General features: G+C 47.1%; 1 protein-coding gene across 1 annotated transcript in view; it reads right to left on the bottom strand.

The window, feature by feature from the left end:
• Window positions 1-17,166, bottom strand: part of LEPR (leptin receptor) — a 34,561-nt gene extending 17,395 nt beyond the window's left edge. The window contains 8 exon segments of the mRNA XM_071564969.1: window positions 622-739; window positions 1,624-1,920; window positions 5,813-5,957; window positions 6,615-6,760; window positions 9,414-9,619; window positions 13,719-13,836; window positions 14,388-14,690; window positions 17,114-17,166. Coding sequence (XP_071421070.1) covers window positions 622-739; window positions 1,624-1,920; window positions 5,813-5,957; window positions 6,615-6,760; window positions 9,414-9,619; window positions 13,719-13,836; window positions 14,388-14,690; window positions 17,114-17,153 — 1,373 coding nt within the window. The 5' untranslated portion in view covers window positions 17,154-17,166.
• Window positions 17,167-17,485: the final 319 nt, after the last annotated feature.

Raw genomic sequence — 17,485 nt, 5'->3', positions numbered from 1 at the left:
ATTGCTCTACTCAAAGATCCAAAATCCCCTTTATGAATTAAGATTTCATTCTCTAACCCAAGATTTTTTCCATCTGGAAGGAATTTATTTCATCTTATGCTTTTATCTGTATGTAGAAAAAAGAGAACAGAATTATAGACAAATCAAAGAGTGAATGGAGGCCTCAGGAGGTCTCGAGTCCTACACACACCTCAGGGCAGGGTTAAATTCAGAGACAGAGGGACTTGCTCACAGCCCCAACCAGTTGGGATCTGAGAGTCTCCAAGATCTACAGCCCCCCAGGCCACAGCTCCACTGCTCAGACACTCTGTGAAGGGCCTTTCCCCCTAATTCCTTACCATTTGTAGACATGAGCAACTGGAATAATAATTAACTGTTCCAAGCAAACTACTTGAAGACAATTGGCTCCCAAAGTGCATCTGGAGCCTTAAAAATGCTGAAAAACATTGTAAATAGGATGTATGTTTGGTAACATTCAGTTCCCTTCCTGCAGACAGAGTTACATCTTTGGAGTTCCAAATGGGAGCAAATCCAGCTTGGAGCAACTGGAATTTTCTAACTGCATTTATTCAGAATTCCTTGAGGGAGAGTATTTGGAGTGAATGAAAAAGCTCCACGTACCTGGAGTATCTGAGCTGCAGGGAACTCCCTGGGAGCAGCATGGTTGGGTTTGCAGACCATCTGCAGGTCATTTTAGTCAGGTATCCATCTGTTTCACAGGTGATATTAATATTCATATCTAATCAAAGCACATTGAGAGATCATTAATAAAGGTATGACTTTATGGGAAAAAAAAAACAACCCATAACAGTTCAATAAAAGCTGTTGGAGTTTAAATGGAAATATTCTGCCCTGTCCCAGTCCAGCAGGTGGGCCCAGTCTATCCCAGTTTGGGTGTGACCAAAGCTGGGCATTCCAAACCCTCTGGGCCATTGCCCAGCAACTGTTCCCAAGGGCCCATTGGCAGCAGCTGCCCAGGGCACAGCTGAGCCCTCAGGCTGGGAGCTGGCTGGGAAAGAAGCCTGGCAGAGGAGCTGGGAGAACTGCCCTGCAGGGACTCCTTGGCACCTCCACACCCACCTGAGGGCTCAGCTCTGCCCATGGGCCACCAACGAGTCCAAAATCCCCCCTGACTGCCAGAGTCAGATCCCCCAGGGTGGAACTCCCTGCCCTGGGGGAGGCACTGGGGGCTCCCACCCAAACCTCAGGGGATGGAATCTTGGGGGTTGGAGACTTCTGGGACCACTCATTGGATCCAGAGGAGGAGCAGCCCCTGGCCAGGAGGAGCCCACCACTCTCCACCAGACTGTGCCATCATCTGCACCAACAGGTTTGTCCCTTCCTTTTCCTTTGGCCTCGGGGGCACCACGTGGGGCTCAGCACAGGGGCCACCAAACCCCCCTGTGTTTGTGCCCCAGGGGGTGGGTTCCACTGCTGGGCTTGGGGGTTAAACCCAATTTCTCTTTGTGCCATTTCATTTATTGCAATATTGTTATTAAATTGTAACTGACAATCTCTCTTGTGGTGGGTTCATTTCTCCTGCAGGTTCACCTTTAAACCAGCACATGCCCTCACCATTAAAATGCACCAAAAGGAGAAGTTGAAATCCATGTGGACTCTTACCTACTACATATAATTCAGCGTATCTAGGCTGGCATTCCCTACTTTGGTGACAACAGTACAACGCGCTATAGAAGAAACTTCCTCTAGGGTTGGCTGCTGTCAAGTTGAAAAGAGTAACTGTGCTTACGCGCTCACTCCCAGGGCTAGAGTGGCTGCCTGGGATCTCTGCTGCTAAATTCAGCCACCAGACAACCTCCTGGGGCTCCACAGTCCTGCTGTGGGTTTTATAGAGGCACTGAACTGAAACGTTGGAGCCAGCGCTGGTCAGGAGCTGAGGAGGGAAGTAAAGGACTTGAGCTGCACAGAGGGGAAGAAAGGGGAGAGACAGCCAGTGAGATTAGAAGCTGAAACAAAAAAAAAACAACCATAAAAACAAGAAAATAATAATTACAGTTATTATTATCATGCTTAGCATCATGTAGTTGTATTTCTAACTTTATGTCCCAGTTGAGCAGGTGGGCCCAGTCTATCCCTGTGTGGGGGTGACCAAAGCTGGGCATTCCAAACCCTCTGGGCCATTGCCCAGCAACTGTTCCCAATGGCCCATTGGCAGCAGCTGCCCAGGGCACAGCTGAGCCCTCAGGCTGGGAGCTGGCTGGGAAAGAAGCCTGGCAGAGGAGCTGGGAGAACTGCCCTGCAGGGACTCCTTGGCACCTCCACACCCACCTGAGGGCTCAGCTCTGCTCATGGGCCAGCAACGAGTCCAAAATCCCCCCTGACTGCCAGAGTCAGATCCCCCAGGGTGGAACTCCCTGCCCTGGGGGAGGCACTGGGGGCTCCCACCCAAACCTCAGGGGATGGAATCTTGAGGTTTGGAGACTTCTGGAACCACTCCTTGGATCCAGAGGAGGAGCAGCCCCTGGCCAGGAGGAGCCCCCCACTCTCCACCAGACTGTGCCATCATCTGCACCAACAGGTTTGTCCCTTCCTTTGCCTTTGGTCTCGGAGGCACCACGTGGGGCTCAGCACAGGGGCCACCAAACCCCCCTGTGTTTGTGCCCCAGGGGGTGGGTTACACTGCTGGGCTTGGGGGTTAAACCCAATTTCTCTTTGTGCCATTGCATTTATTGTAATATTGTTATCAAATTGTAACTCTGACTTAGAATCTCTCTTGGGTTGGCTTTGTGTCCCCTGCAGGTTCACCTTTAACCAGCACACCTTACTACTTCTTAATCGCTATTAGCAACTACAGAGATTGCTCTTGGACTGTTTCCCTCAACAACTGATGTTTTTAAATTCCGAGAAAAATAAACCTTCATATCCCCAGGCAAACAAGAGTGAAATGAGCAGCAAATTGCTGGAGGGTGCAGTGAAACAACACACAGCAGCACAAGGGAAACATAATGAAATTAATCAGTCTTTCCAGGAGTTGCTGCTGAAGGCAGCAGATTAAAGCCTCAAAACCTTGTTTTACAATGCCAGCAGTGTAATTAACACCAAGTTGTGGCAGTGGCACAGTGATCCACCCAGGCACGAAGACATTGAATTTCCCAAGGATGTAAAGATGCAGAAGTTGAACCTCCATCACTCAGGGGAGGGCACAGGCATTAAACACCTGCTGGAATGGAGCAGTTGGCCAAAGATCATCCCAGAGGCAGCAACAAAATCCTCAAGAAAGGTCAGGTTTGCTTTGCACAGCTGAGATTGGTAGGATTTCCCAAAAAAAAATCTCAGAATGCAGAGCACACTCAGGATAGAATCATAGAATCACAGAATGGATTGGGTTGGAAAAGACCTCCGAGATCATCAAGTCCAACCCCTGGTCCAACTCCAGTCCCTTTACCAGATCATGGCACTCAGTGCCACGGCCAAGCTCAGCTGAAAAACCTCCAGGGATGGGGAATCCACCCCCTCTCTGGGCAGCCCATTCCAATCCCTGAGCACTCTCTCTGCAAAGAATTTCTTCCTGATCTCCAACTTCAATTTCCCCTGGCAGAGCTTGAGCCCATCGTGCCCCCTTGTCCTATTGCTGAGTGCCTGGGAGAAGAGACCAACCCCCACCTGGCCAGAACGTCCCTTCGGGGAGTTCCAGACAGTGCTGAGGTCACCTCTGAGCCTCCTCTTCTCCAGGCTGAACACCCCCAGCTCCCTCAGCCTCTCCCCACAGGGCTTGTGCTCCAGTCCCTTCTCCAGCCTCGTTGCTCTTCTCAGTTGGGTTGGAAGAGACCTCTGAGATCATCAAGTCCAACCCTTGATCCCACCCCACTGTGATCACTCTGTGCCCTGGGCTGGTGATCACAGTAGGGTTGGATCAAGACATGGTGGATTCTCTGTCCCTGGAGGTGTTTCAGAGGACACTCAGTGCCACATCCAGTCCCTTCTCCAGCCTCGTTGCTCTTCTCTGGCCCCGCTCCAGCCCCTCAATGTCCTTCCTGAGCTGAGGGGCCCAGAACTGAACACAACACTCGAGGTGTGACCTCATATTGTTCTTGTCAAGGATTTTCATGTTCAGTATAAACCAGAACACGAAGATGTACAGAAATACAACTCCCTGCATGGAGAAATGAACCCCTCTCTGCTGCCACCAGGTTGGGCACACTGGGATTATCTTGCTGATGAGATGCATCTTTAATGCAATTATACATCCCACAAACAGGATTAATAAAAATTAATCTACCAGTGACTACTGCACCTCTTTTAACCCCAAATTTCTCAATGCACTCATAAAAGCTCTCTGAAAATATCAATATATATAATATGTGAGAGAGAAAAGAATGTGTATTCATCTCCAAAATTATCAAAGCTATATAGTTTTTTATATATAGATACATATATACACATATATACACATATATGTATATATACATATATATACATATATATACACACATATATGTGTATATATATACACACATACATATATACATATATATATATTTTATATATATATATTTTTATATATATATTTTATATATATATAATATATAATATAATATATAATATATATAATATATAATATATAATATAATATATAATATATAATATATATTATATATATAATATAATATAATATATATTATATATATAATATATAATATATATAATACATATATTTTTATATACATATTTATATATATATAAATATGTATATATTTTTATATACATATATATATTTTTTAATATATATATATACACACACACATATTATAGTTCTAGAGGCCTAACTGGCCCTTAATATTTTGGATTCATATCTAAATGGATATATAATTTTTTTTTAAATGTAACTGGCCCTTGATGTGTTGGGTTTATTTCTATGCAGATGCATAAATTAAAAAGAATATTTGTGTGTGTATATTGTATATATGTGTATACACACACATATTCTTTTTAATTTATGCATCTATATAACTATAAACCCAACTCATTAAGGGCCAGTTACATTTTTTTTTTTAATTTATATCTCCATAGAGATATGAAGCCAAAACATTAAGGGCCAATTAGGCCTCTAGAACTATAATCAGAATATATAATCAGAATTATAATGTGTTTCATTTTATTTGCCATGAGGGTCTGTGTGTTTTCAGTTTTCTGGGGAAAAAAGCTCCTTTCCCAAACTTAGTTCTTTCCTTGGGACTTGGTTTAAGCTCACACAGGGCACAGTTTTCCTGCAGTAACAGGAGACCTTGGAAGGGCTCAGGTTGGTTCTGGCATGGAGGGGTTCAAAGAGTCCTGTGACAGCACAGATCAAAACATCTCCAGTTCATCATAAGCAGAGCAGGGGGAAATCCAAGAAGGAAAACTCAGAAATCCAGTTTCTGCCCAGAGCTCAGCATTGCACACCTAAGTGGGTGGTTAAATGTACATTTGACTGTGCTCTGGGTGTTCAGTTCAGCTGCAGAGCGAGGAGAAGCTTTAGGAGAACAGCCTTGCACTGAGGAGAGGACCAAGGCTGCCAACTGTCTTTTGAAATGGAAAAACTCTTAGAAAAAGAGCTTTTTCTGGGTCTGAACAGGTGCTGGGTGAGCAAGCCCCAGGCATGGGGGTGCCACGAGCTGCCAGAGCAGTGGGCGTGTGCCAACCAGGACTCCTAATGCCAGTCTGGCACAGAGAGCTGGGCCTTGGGCAAAGCCAGGCAGGACGAGGAGGACGAAAAGAAGGAGCTTCCAAGCTCTCAAATACTCATTCCACAAACCAAACCAAACTGGGACCTGTGTTCTGTTCCAAAAGGCTTCCCCAGCACGTGTCCTACCTCCCAAACTGGGATCATATGGGGTGCTCCAGTCACTCCAGAAGCCCAAACCTTGGTGGTTCCTGCACCGCACCTGAACCAGGCTGGGAGAATCCAGCAGGGTGTTGTCAATGGCCAGGGAGGCTTCCAGGACAACTGGAACCATCTGTTGGGTTATCACAAGCCATTGTTGTTGTATCATGAAACAGGAAAAGAGAAAGAGGCAGAGGGAACCAAAAGAATTAGTCTAGAGAGTAGTTTTTAGGTAGCAAGTTGGGTAAAAGAACTTTCTTCTCTAAATTTACTGTGAATTTGATTATGGTAGAAGTTGCATAACTTCATGGAAAACAAGTTATTTCATTATGGATTGCTAATTAGCAGCTGCTTTTTATTCCAGAGCCACTTGCACAGTAGAAAGAGAAAAAGCCACTCACTAATAAAATCTGTGAATGTTAAACACACACAGATGTGTCACAGAATTTGAGGTTTGCTGAAAGAAAAAGGCTTTGCCTTTAGACTTCCCACATTCCAGGATTTTATCCAAAAAGGAATATGAGGTTTTGGTGTCAGACCCAGCAGGAGATGGGTCTTTCCTCACTGGATAGTGGCTCTTTCCAGATATGAAGTCCAGCTTTGGAGCCTTCCCAGCTCAGGAAAAACCAGCCCAGCTCCACCAGCCCAGCCACCTTCCTCACCCCACCCCACCAGAGCCACTGCCTGAGCACAGGGAGGGTGGGGAGGAATCCTGGGCTGCTCCACGGGAAAACTACTGGAAAACCATTGGGAAAAAAGGGGGGAATGCAAGAGCACGGAGCTGCCTCACCTGCCAGTCAGGGTGCCCTGGGCTTGCAGAGATCCTCACTTGGTACTGCAGAGGGTATGGCAGCAGCACAGGGTCAGACCAGCACACCTTCACCTGAGCTCCCTCTGCCAGCTCCAGGTGCAGATCCAGGGGAGGCTCAGGCTTTACTGCAGACAAATCCTTTGGTCAGCTCAGCCCCACCTCACTGCCTGTCCCTGCTGGGGTTTATGGGACAGAATTCTGTCTCACACCTTCTCTTCATGCTCAGTTTTGAAGGGTTGCCCTGCACTGCTCTGTGCCAGTGAGGGGGTGTGATACCCCTGGGGAAGGGCACCCTGGCACTGCCACACAGCTGGTTATCAAGAAATGCTGTTTCACAGACTGTTTGCCTGAAATCTGCATGAATTCCTTGCCCTGGGTCACGATTCTTCCCAGTATCCAAGCACTGACCTCCCTGTCTTGCTGAAAAGAAGGGCTGGGTAAGAGAGGGATGGGAGTGCTGAGCAAACCAGTTTGCTCCTTATGAGGAAGGACATTCCATCCTCATATTGCACCCAAGCATTTTCCAGCTATCCCCATCCTCCTGCACTGGGGCAAAGGGAAACTGGAGGTTTCAGGAATTTCCCCCAGGGATGAATGGGCACTAATAATGATCCCTGGGATTGCATTCCCACCTCCCTGGACAAAGACAAGGACTCCAGACCTGCTTCTCCCTGTTCCTCAGACCTGTACAAACCACCAGCCCTTTGGTTGGCCTTGTCCTCATTCCCAGGCTCTCCCACACCAGAGGAAAACGCTGGTTCAAACCACAGCCCGTGCAGAACTGATGAGAGAACATTCCCAAACATTCCCAAACATTCCAAAACATTCCCAAACATTCCCAAAACATTCCCAAACATTCCCAAACATTCCAAAACATTCCCAAAGCATTCCCAAAACATTCCCAAAAGCATTTTCCAGCTATCCCCATCCTCCTGCACTGGGGCAAAGGAAAACTGGAGGTTTCGGGAATTTCCCCCAGGGATGAATGGGCACTAATAATGATCCCTGGGATTGCATTCCCACCTCTCTGGACAAAAGCAGGGACTCCAGACCTGCTTCTCCCTGTTCCTCAGACCTGTACAAACCACCAGCCCTTTGGTTGGCCTTGTCCTCATTCCCAGGCTCTCCCACACCAGAGGAAAACGCTGGTTCAAACCACAGCCCGTGCAGAACTGATGAGAGAACATTCCCAAACATTCCCAAACATTCCAAAACATTCCCAAACATTCCCAAAACATTCCCAAACATTCCCAAACATTCCAAAACATTCCCAAAGCATTCCCAAAACATTCCCAAAAGCATTTTCCAGCTATCCCCATCCTCCTGCACTGGGGCAAAGGAAAACTGGAGGTTTCGGGAATTTCCCCCAGGGATGAATGGGCACTAATAATGATCCCTGGGATTGCATTCCCACCTCTCTGGACAAAAGCAGGGACTCCAGACCTGCTTCTCCCTGTTCCTCAGACCTGTACAAACCACCAGCCCTTTGGTTGGCCTTGTCCTCATTCCCAGGCTCTCCCACACCAGAGGAAAATGCTGGTTCAAACCACAGCCCGTGCAGAACTGATGAGCAAACATTCCCAAAACATTCCCCTTGGGGGGAAACATTCCCAAATCATTCCCCTTGGGCAGTGGGATGTGTTCCCTTCCATCTCTCCAGCTCTCCAAGTTGTCTCATCTGAGTGCCATTATGGAATGTCCCTCAGTCACACCAAACCCCTGTCGTTGTTGGCTGTATAAACTCACTACACTAACTCAGATCTTATTTAATTATTCCTTCTATACCATCTCAAAGCAATTAAGCTCATGGAGCCCAAGGGGGAACAATTTGGGAGGAGGCAGAGCTTTGAAAACAACAAGTCAGTGGCTTTTCCATCCCAGTTTCAGGAACCAGCTGACACTTTCTGAGCTCAGATCACGATGCCTGTTCTGCTGGTGCCACCTGCTCTGCTCCAAGCAAATGAAACCCACATTGCACAAGCACTCAGTTGTGCATTCAAAATAACTTTAATTGAGCCAAATCTTGGCAGAACATATACTAATATTATGCATTTTAAAAATGTACTTCACTAAGCAGAACTAACTAATTGTGTCATTTTCAACACTGGCAAGACTGGAGTGGGAATTTTTTAATTTTTTTCCTGTAGCATGATTTAAAAGCTGCAGGATGAAAAATACAACCTCTCCTCTTCAAAACCACCTTACCCAGAGACTTCCAGCTGCTTCTGCCTGCAGAGCACATCAGTGAGGAAGAAGTTTATAAAACCCAGAAGTTTTTAAGTCAGCAAGAAGTTTATAAAACTTCAATATTTCCCCCCCCTCCCCTTGTTAAAACACAGATCACACTCACCTATGTCAATGGGCTTGACTGACATCAGAGGGGACCACAGAGATGTTGCACCAACCACCACCTTCAGCCACATGATGTAGGTGTGGTTGAGCCCCAGGGAGGGCACGAGACACTCCCACGTGTCGTCCTGAGTGCCGTGACACCGACCAGCCCTCACAGTCCCCTGGAGGGAGCTGGTGGATCCCCATCCCAGGGGCAGCTCTGAACTACTTACCTATGTCAATGGGCTTGACTGACATCAGAGGGGACCACAGAGATGTTGCACCAACCACCACCTTCAGCCACATGATGTAGGTGTGGTTGAGCCCCAGGGAGGGCACGAGACACTCCCACGTGTCGTCCTGAGTGCCGTGACACCGACCAGCCCTCACAGTCCCCTGGAGGGAGCTGGTGGATCCCCATCCCAGGGGCAGCTCTGAACTACTTACCTATGTCAATGGGCTTGACTGACATCAGAGGGGACCACAGAGATGTTGCACCAACCACCACCTTCAGCCACATGATGTAGGTGTGGTTGAGCCCCAGGGAGGGCACGAGACACTCCCACATGTCGTCCTGAGTGCCGTGACACCGACCAGCCCTCACAGTCCCCTGGAGGGAGCTGGTGGATCCCCATCCCAGGGGCAGCTCTGAACTACAGGGGGAAAAACAAACCATCAACCACCAAACCACTCTTGCTTTCTGTACCCCATTATAGGGCTGTATCTCGCTGGGTTTGTCCATCTGGACAAGGTTTATGAACAAAAGAAAAAAAAATAAAATTAATGAATGAAAAAAAGTAAAAAAGGGCTGTAATTGTAACTGATGGGTTTAACTTGGCTGCTCCTCCCTTTTTCAATGGTCTCCAAGCAAAGCAGTGAATGCAATTTCATTAAAAGGGTTCCTCAGGTTTGGCTTTAAAGCAAATGTGTCCCAGCACTGGATCACACCTGTAGTTTGGTTAGATTGGGTCAGGTTTGGTTAGACTTGGTCAGGTTTGGTTAGATTGGGTCAGATTTGGTCAGGTTTGGTCAGGTTTGCTCAGATTTGGTCAGATTTGGTCAGGTTTGGTCAGATTTGGTCAGATTCGGTCAGGTTTGCTCAGGTTTGGTCAGATTTGGTCAGATTTGGTCAGGTTTGGTCAGGTTTGGTCAGGTTTGGTCAGGTTTGGTCAGATTTGGTCAGATTTGGTCAGATTTGGTCAGGTTTGGTCAGATTTGGTCAGGTTTGGTCAGGTTTGGTCAGGTTTGGTCAGGTTTGGTCTGGTTTGGTCAGATTTGGTCAGATTTTGTCAGGTTTGGTCATGTTTGGTCAGGTTTGCTCAGATTTGCTCAGATTTGGTCAGATGTGGTCAGGTTTGGTCAGGTTTGGTCAGGTTTGGTCAGGTTTGGTCAGATTTGATCAGATTTGGTCAGGTTTGCTCAGATTTGGTCAGATGTGGTCAGGTTTGGTCAGATTTGGTCAGATTTGGTCAGGTTTGGTCAGGTTTGGTCAGGTTTGGTCAGGTTTGATCAGGTTTGGTCAGATTTGGTTCCTGGTTCCTGAAGGTAACTCCTCCTTAAGGACACAATGTCAATTTAGTTTCCAGGGTACTAATTAGCAGCTCCCTAATTGGCCACCCCCCAGAGATTGTGTTCCTGCTCCTCTTCATGGGGCACTGAAATAAGATCCAAATAATTCCATATTCCTTCCAACTTGTGCTCCAATTGAGCAGTACAAGTAAAGTCATAATCATGGAATGGCTTGGGATGGAAGGGACATTAAAGTTCACCTCATTCCACCCCATCCATGGGCAGGGACACCTCCCACCAGCCCAGGGTGCTCCAAGCCCTGTCCAGCCTGGCCTGGGACACTCCCAGGGATGGGGCAGCCACAGCTTCTCTGGGTACCTGTGCCAGGGCCTGCCCACCCTCCCAGCCAGGAATTCCTTCCCAATATCCCACCTAACACCACTCCCCTTGCAACCAGCAGTTCCCAAAATATCCTTTATTCTCATTTCTAACCCAGATTTTATTCTCATTTCTAACCCAGATTGTTCAGGCTCTTCCAAACACAGCCCCACATTCCTGGCACAAACCTCTCCCCAAGGTAAGGAATTCAAGAGTGGGAATTCTTTGTGGCCAAACTCCCCACAGCAGCAAAGCCAAGGCAAATCCTGACAGTTAAACCACCTTGGATTCCCTCCTGCTTTTGATTTTTCATCCTCACAAAAGGAAGGGGAAAAAAAAAAGCTTCTGTTTTGACTCGTTCCAAAGTAATTTTGGAATCATTTCTGTACAGTAATGGTTTTGTTTTACCAATTCAGAGAAAGAGATTGAAGTCTGGAGAAAGGAACCTTTCTGCACATTTTTTAAATAGTTTCATGGCTGGCGTGACTCAGTGGAACTCCTGAATTCAGGGAGGGCAGAGAATTAAAAGAAAGGACAATATTTTCTGGGGTTTTGGTTTTTTGGTTTGTTTTTTTTTTTGCTGTCTAGTACATTTATTATCTAGTTCATTTATTTGAGTGTGGAGCACAGGGGACCTGGGCATGATTCACAGCTGTTGTTGCCATTCCCTGCCCTACTTACAGAGGAGAAGGTCAAGAACTGAGGAGAATTGTGGATTATGGGCAGAGCACATGAAAACCACAGGCTGGGACTGAGCAACCCACGAGGGTCCCTCCTGGACCATCTCCAGGCAGGGTCTCATCCAGATTATATTTATTAATTCTCCAGCCAGTCAACACTGACATTCCTAAAATCATTTCCTCCAGGACTCACAGGCTTTAGGACACAAGAATGATGCTGATGCCTCTGGCACACACAGAGCTTTCAAATAACTTGGAATAATTTTGTTTTTCTACTTGTGGCTCCTCGTCTTTCTCCCGAATTTCCTCTCAAAGACTTCGCAGAATTTTCTTTTAACTTTCTCTGCTTTCTTCTGTTGCACACAAATTTTATTGGCCTCGAGAAAGCCACAATCAGTCCATAAGAATGTGGTTTTTTTCAGCAAACCAAAATGTCTTTGTCTTCAAATGTCTTCGATCTGATCTATCTGAAAAGTGTTTACCACCACCCCACCCTCTAATCTAATTCAATTTTTACTACTCCCCACCAGACTCTGCCATCATCTGCACCAACAGGTTTGTCCCTTCCTTTGCCTTTGGACTCGGAGGCACCACGTGGGGCTCAGCACAGGGGCCACCAAACCCCCCTGTGTTTGTGCCCCAGGGGGTGGGTTACACTGCTGGGCTTGGGGGTTGTGCTGGTTTAAAGGTGAACCAGCAGGGGAAATGAACTCACCATGAGAGAGAGATTATAAGTCAGACCTAAAATTTAATAATAATATTACAATAACAACACTGACACAAAAGGGAAATTGCTTTCAACTCACAAAACCCCAGCAGTATAACCCAGTGTCCTGGGGCACAAACCCAAGGGGGTTGTTTGCCCTTGTGCTGAGACCCCTGTGGTTCCCCCAAGTCCAGAGCAAAAGAAAAAGAAAAACCTGTTGGTGCAGGCGAGGGCTGTGGTCTGGGTGAGAGCGGTGATCTCCTCCTGTCAAGGTCCTGCTGCTGCTCTGGATCCAGCAAGAGGCTCCCAAGGTCTTCTTACCCACCACTTATGTACCCTCAGGGAGCACCCAGTCCCTCCCCCTGGGCGGGGACTCACCCAATGGGTGATTAACTCTGGGAGCCAGGGGGTGTTGAACTGTTGATGGCCCATTGACAGCTCCGCCCCCTCAGGCTGGGTGTGAAGGTGATAATGACTCCCTGGGCAGCTGCTGCCGATGGCCCATTGTCCTTGGGGAATGAATAGAGGGGGTAGAATACACAGGTTTGATCACCCCCACACAGGGTTAGCTGGTCCCTCCTGCTCAACTAGGACAGGGGTTAAACCCAATTTCTCTTTGTGCCATTGCATTTCTTGTAACATTGTTATTAAATTATAACTCTGATTTAGAATCTCTCTTGTGGTGGGTTCGTTTCTCCTGCAGGTTCACCTTTAACCAGCAAACCAACCATCTTTATTCCCAGTGAATCCATTTGCTCTGTACCTCGACTACAGGGATGGTTTGTGGCAAAAGACACTTCTGTTCTGTTGTGTAAAAGGCATCACTGATAATTTCAGCCAAATCAACTCTTTCAGTTTATCCCATTCCCTAAAGAAATCAAGTCTGTGTGTTTATGCCATTCCTTCCAACCCATTAGGAATTCAGAAATAACAGTTTGGTTTCGTGGACTCAAACAGAGCTTTTTCTCACCAAATCAGGCTGCTCATGCACACAGGGGCAGAGCCAGGAGGATTCCATCCATCACCATTCCAGGGAATATTTACCACAGTGGCAACTGCACAGCTGAGCCTCTCTCAGAGGCCTTGCTGGGATTAAAGCAGCACTTTTGCCTTGTGTGACATGTGAAGCACCATCATTATTTCAAGAGAGACAATATCGTGGTCAGCAGCAAATAAGAGGCAGAACCACAAGGGCAGCCTTAAAACTAAACCATTGTAGCAGCAAAGAGATTTGACTTTATCAACACTGATTTCATGAAAGCATTTTAAGAAATGTGGAAAACACAAAGGAGGGAGACTCCTCATTCCAACCATTTCTCTTTCAAATAAACCCAAATTTTCCATCTTGTCCAAGATCAATTTTAGACAAGACAAAAGGTACATGACTCAACTTCTGCTTGCCTGGAATGCTGATGTTTCAGAAAATGCTTTCAGATTTCCAGTGCCAGCAGTGCCAGATGGAACAGAGTCTGTACTTACACAGCATAGAAAAGATTAACCTTCAAGTCCTCTCTCAAGTACACCTTGAAAAGCCACAGGTGACAAACCAACAGGTCCAGCTTGCCTCGAATCCAACATTCCATGTTCCAGCTTGAATCTGAACAAAAGAAAGGGGTGACACATTTCTGGCCTCTATGAAACCAAAAGAAAAGCACAAGTGAGGCCACTGAGATCCCTGCAGGTCTGTGTGTTCCTCAGAGGCTTCACAGGAGGAGAAAACAGCCTTGGAAAAAGTAATTCTCATCCATGGACAGGCATTTACTAAAGCATCAGAATTCATGTAGAAACGATGCCATTTGCTCTGCATCCTAAAGGAGTTTAAAATCCACAGCCATAAAAAATAAATAAAATATTTCTAAACCCCTTTGAAGGTCTGGGCTTGCATCTTTATATGCAGTGCAGCATATTTTATTCAGAACTCCCCTAGAAAGACAACCAACCTCCTCTCCCCCTTTGAATCTGTGCAATACAATTCCCTTCATCTTCCACTCCAGACCTCTGGGAGGGAGGATTTTACCACACTGTGTTCTCTGCCCAGGAGAAAAGTGATTCCCCACTAATACAACCCACCCCTCTCCTCCCAAACAACACAAACCCCAACCATTTGCTGAAGAAGGAGCTTCTTATGCCCTTGAATGCTGAACCCACCTGTTTCCTGAGAAGCAGAAATATTTATTTCTGAAGGAATAAACTTCCTTGCCTGCAGGTTTGCTCTGTACAAAGAACAATTGATGTTTTTGTCACTCCAAAGGCAGCACAGAAAACTTTCTTCATCCATTAAAGGCTTCAATTCAGGTGTCCCACCATGGTGGCCCCTCAAACCAGACCAGCTCTCAACTCCAGCAGGAAAAGGGCTCCCAAATGTCTCGTTCAGCAGCACACAAGGGAATGTAAAGTTCCTGGGAGGAACTGGATGGACCATACAATGGGCAAGTGTCACTTGGAGAAAGGCTGAAAATATAAAGGCAAAGATATGGGAGAGAAAGGAAGAAAGTTCATCAGTGAAAAGGGAGAGGGGGATGTTACACAGAAACACACCCGTGTTATAAATGACCACCCAAACCACCAAATCACTCAGCAAAAGGGTAGTTTAATTTTATAAGTGATGCCAAAGGGGTTTTTGTTCTGATTTTCACATTTTGTAGAGTTTAGGAGCACAGTAGTTGTAGATTTTTAGAGGGTTAATATTTCTAACAGTTTAAGTTTAATGCCTTTCTATCACTACCCCTGTCCCAGAACAGGGAGCTCAAATTCCTTTAGTTAATTAATCTTGTTTAGACTCCTTTCCAAGGTAGAGCTGAAGGATATCAGAAGGGCCACAGAATGAAACATAAACACAGGTCAGAGTGACCCAAAAGCCAGAACTGGATGAACTCCAAGAGACCTTTGTGTGCCTGAGGAAGAGGAGCTGATGAAGACAGAGGGTCTTGACGACCCCAGACCCAATTCCAGGGGTTGGACCAGGGGTTGGACCAGGGCTGGACTGAGAAATGTGTAAAGCAATGATTGGAGCTGATGAAGGCAGAGGGTCTTGATGACCCCAGACCCAATTCCAGGGGTTGGACCAGGGGTTGGACCAGGGCTGGACTGAGAAATGTGTAAAGCAACGATTGGAGCTGATGAAGGCAGAGGGTCTTGATGACCCCAGACCCAATTCCAGGGGTTGGTCCAGGGGTTGGACCAGGGGTGGGACTGGGGCTGGACTGAGAAATGTGTAAAGCAATGATTGGAGGGATCTTATTATAAAAGCCATGGAAACAAGAACTGGGGCACGTGCCTGTCATCCTGTATTCCTGTGGGCTGTAGGCCCTGTGATATTAAAGGACCAACCATCTTCTTCTCTTCTCTCCTACAAAACTTGGCTCGGAGTCTTTTTTACAGACTTACAGCAACACAAGTAATGACAATTAGAGAGTGAAGCAGCGCTGGGGGCACGGCAGAGTCACTGCCCTGTCAGTAGCACCAGGTTAGAGCTGGCAGGCTCTGCTTCCTGTAATGGTTTGCCCCATGGCTCCCTCAGTAACCATTGTATCCAAGGAAGTTCCAATATTCCACACATGTCTTCCACGTAGCAGTGGGGAGTGGTTTTGTTTCTCCTTTCCCTTCCTTGGCTGAGGAGCTGGAGGGAGGTGGTTGAAGTCTGGTCCCTCCAGTCCCTGGTGGTTCTCCTGTCCTGGGTGAGATTGTTTCATTCTTGTTCCCCTTCCTTGAGGTTTTTCATTGTGTTTGTTTTGATTCATTCGGTTTCTTTGGGTTGGGTTGGTGTCTTCCCTATTTTCTGGCTACTCAGTCCCCTTTTCTCCCTTCCCCTCTCCCCTGGGGGTGGGATCCTGTCGCAGGTTTGGCTTAGCTGTTGCCAACCCTGGACTGGCCCCCCCTTCCCTTTCTCAGAACTTTCTCAATGTCCTTCCTGAGCTGAGGGGCCCAGAACTGAACACAACACTCAAGGTGTGGCCTCCCCAAGGCAGAGTCCAGGGGAAGGGTCACTGCCCTGGCCCTGCTGGCCACGCTAGTTTGGATCCAGGCCAGGATCCCATTGGCCTTCTTGGCCACCTGGGCACACTGGTGGCTCCTCTTGAGCTTCCTGTCCCTCAGTCCCCCCAGGTCCCTCTGCCTGGCTGCTCTCCAGCCACTCTGTGCCCAGCCTGGAGCACTGCAGGGGTTGGGGTGGCCAAAGGGCAGGAACTGCACTTGGCCTTGTTGAACTTCATCCCATTGGAATCAGCCCATCCCTCAAGTCTCTCCAGATCCCTCTGCAGAGCCCTCCTGCCTGTCCACGTCCTTCTCCAGATCCCTCCAGCCTGTCAGATCCTTCTCCAGATCTCTCCAGCCTGTCCAGATCCCTCTGCAGAGCCCTCCTGCCCTCCAGCAGGTCGACACTCCCTCCCAGCTTGGTGTCATCAGCAAATTTGCTGCTGATGGACTCAATCCTCTCATCTAAATCATCAATAAAGATGTTAATTAAACAGGACTGGACCCAACACTGACCCCTGGGGACACCACAGGTGACCAGCTGGACACTGCCCCGCTCACCAGCACTCTCTGGGCCAGCTCCTGACCCAGCAGAGGGGACACCTGTCCAAGCCAAGGGCCACCAGCTTTTCCAGGAGTAAATTATGGGAGACAGTGTCAAAGGCCTTGCTGAAGTCCAGATAGACACACCCACAGCCTTCCCCTCATCCACCAGGTGGGTCACCTGATCGTAAAAAGAGATCAGGTTGGTCAGACAGGACCAGGTTCTTTGTGTATTCCAGTTGCATGTTGTGATGAGATACTAATCCAGTAGCATGACTGGAAACACCACTGGAACCCTGAAATGGGATTGCTCTTCATTCCACACAACTTCCAGCAGATTTATTTCTTTAGCAACTTACCCAACAGCACAAACATGGTGGGAATGATTGGCCAACACATCTCGTTTGGTAGAACTGATCTGAAACACAGAAAATTAGCTGAGAACTTGTAATTATCAGTCTGTTATTTCATCAGGTTTTCATGTTGGTGCATTTGCATTAATTTGATACTCACACCTGTGTAAGAAGAATCACAGAATTCCAGAATGGTGTGGGTTGGAAGGAACCTTGAGGATCATCTTGTTCCACCCTCTGCCATGGGTTGGGACACCTTCACTAGACCAGGGAAAAGAAAGAACAGGCCAGAAAGGAAGAACAAAATCAGGATGTGTCCTAGTTCAACAGGAGGGACCAACTATCCCTGTGTGGGGGTGATCAAAGCTGTGTATTCTA

Source organism: Pithys albifrons, chromosome 10 (genome assembly GCF_047495875.1).
Source record: "Pithys albifrons albifrons isolate INPA30051 chromosome 10, PitAlb_v1, whole genome shotgun sequence".
Taxonomy (NCBI): Eukaryota; Metazoa; Chordata; class Aves; order Passeriformes; family Thamnophilidae; genus Pithys; species Pithys albifrons.
This window is presented reverse-complemented; position numbering and strand designations above follow the sequence as displayed.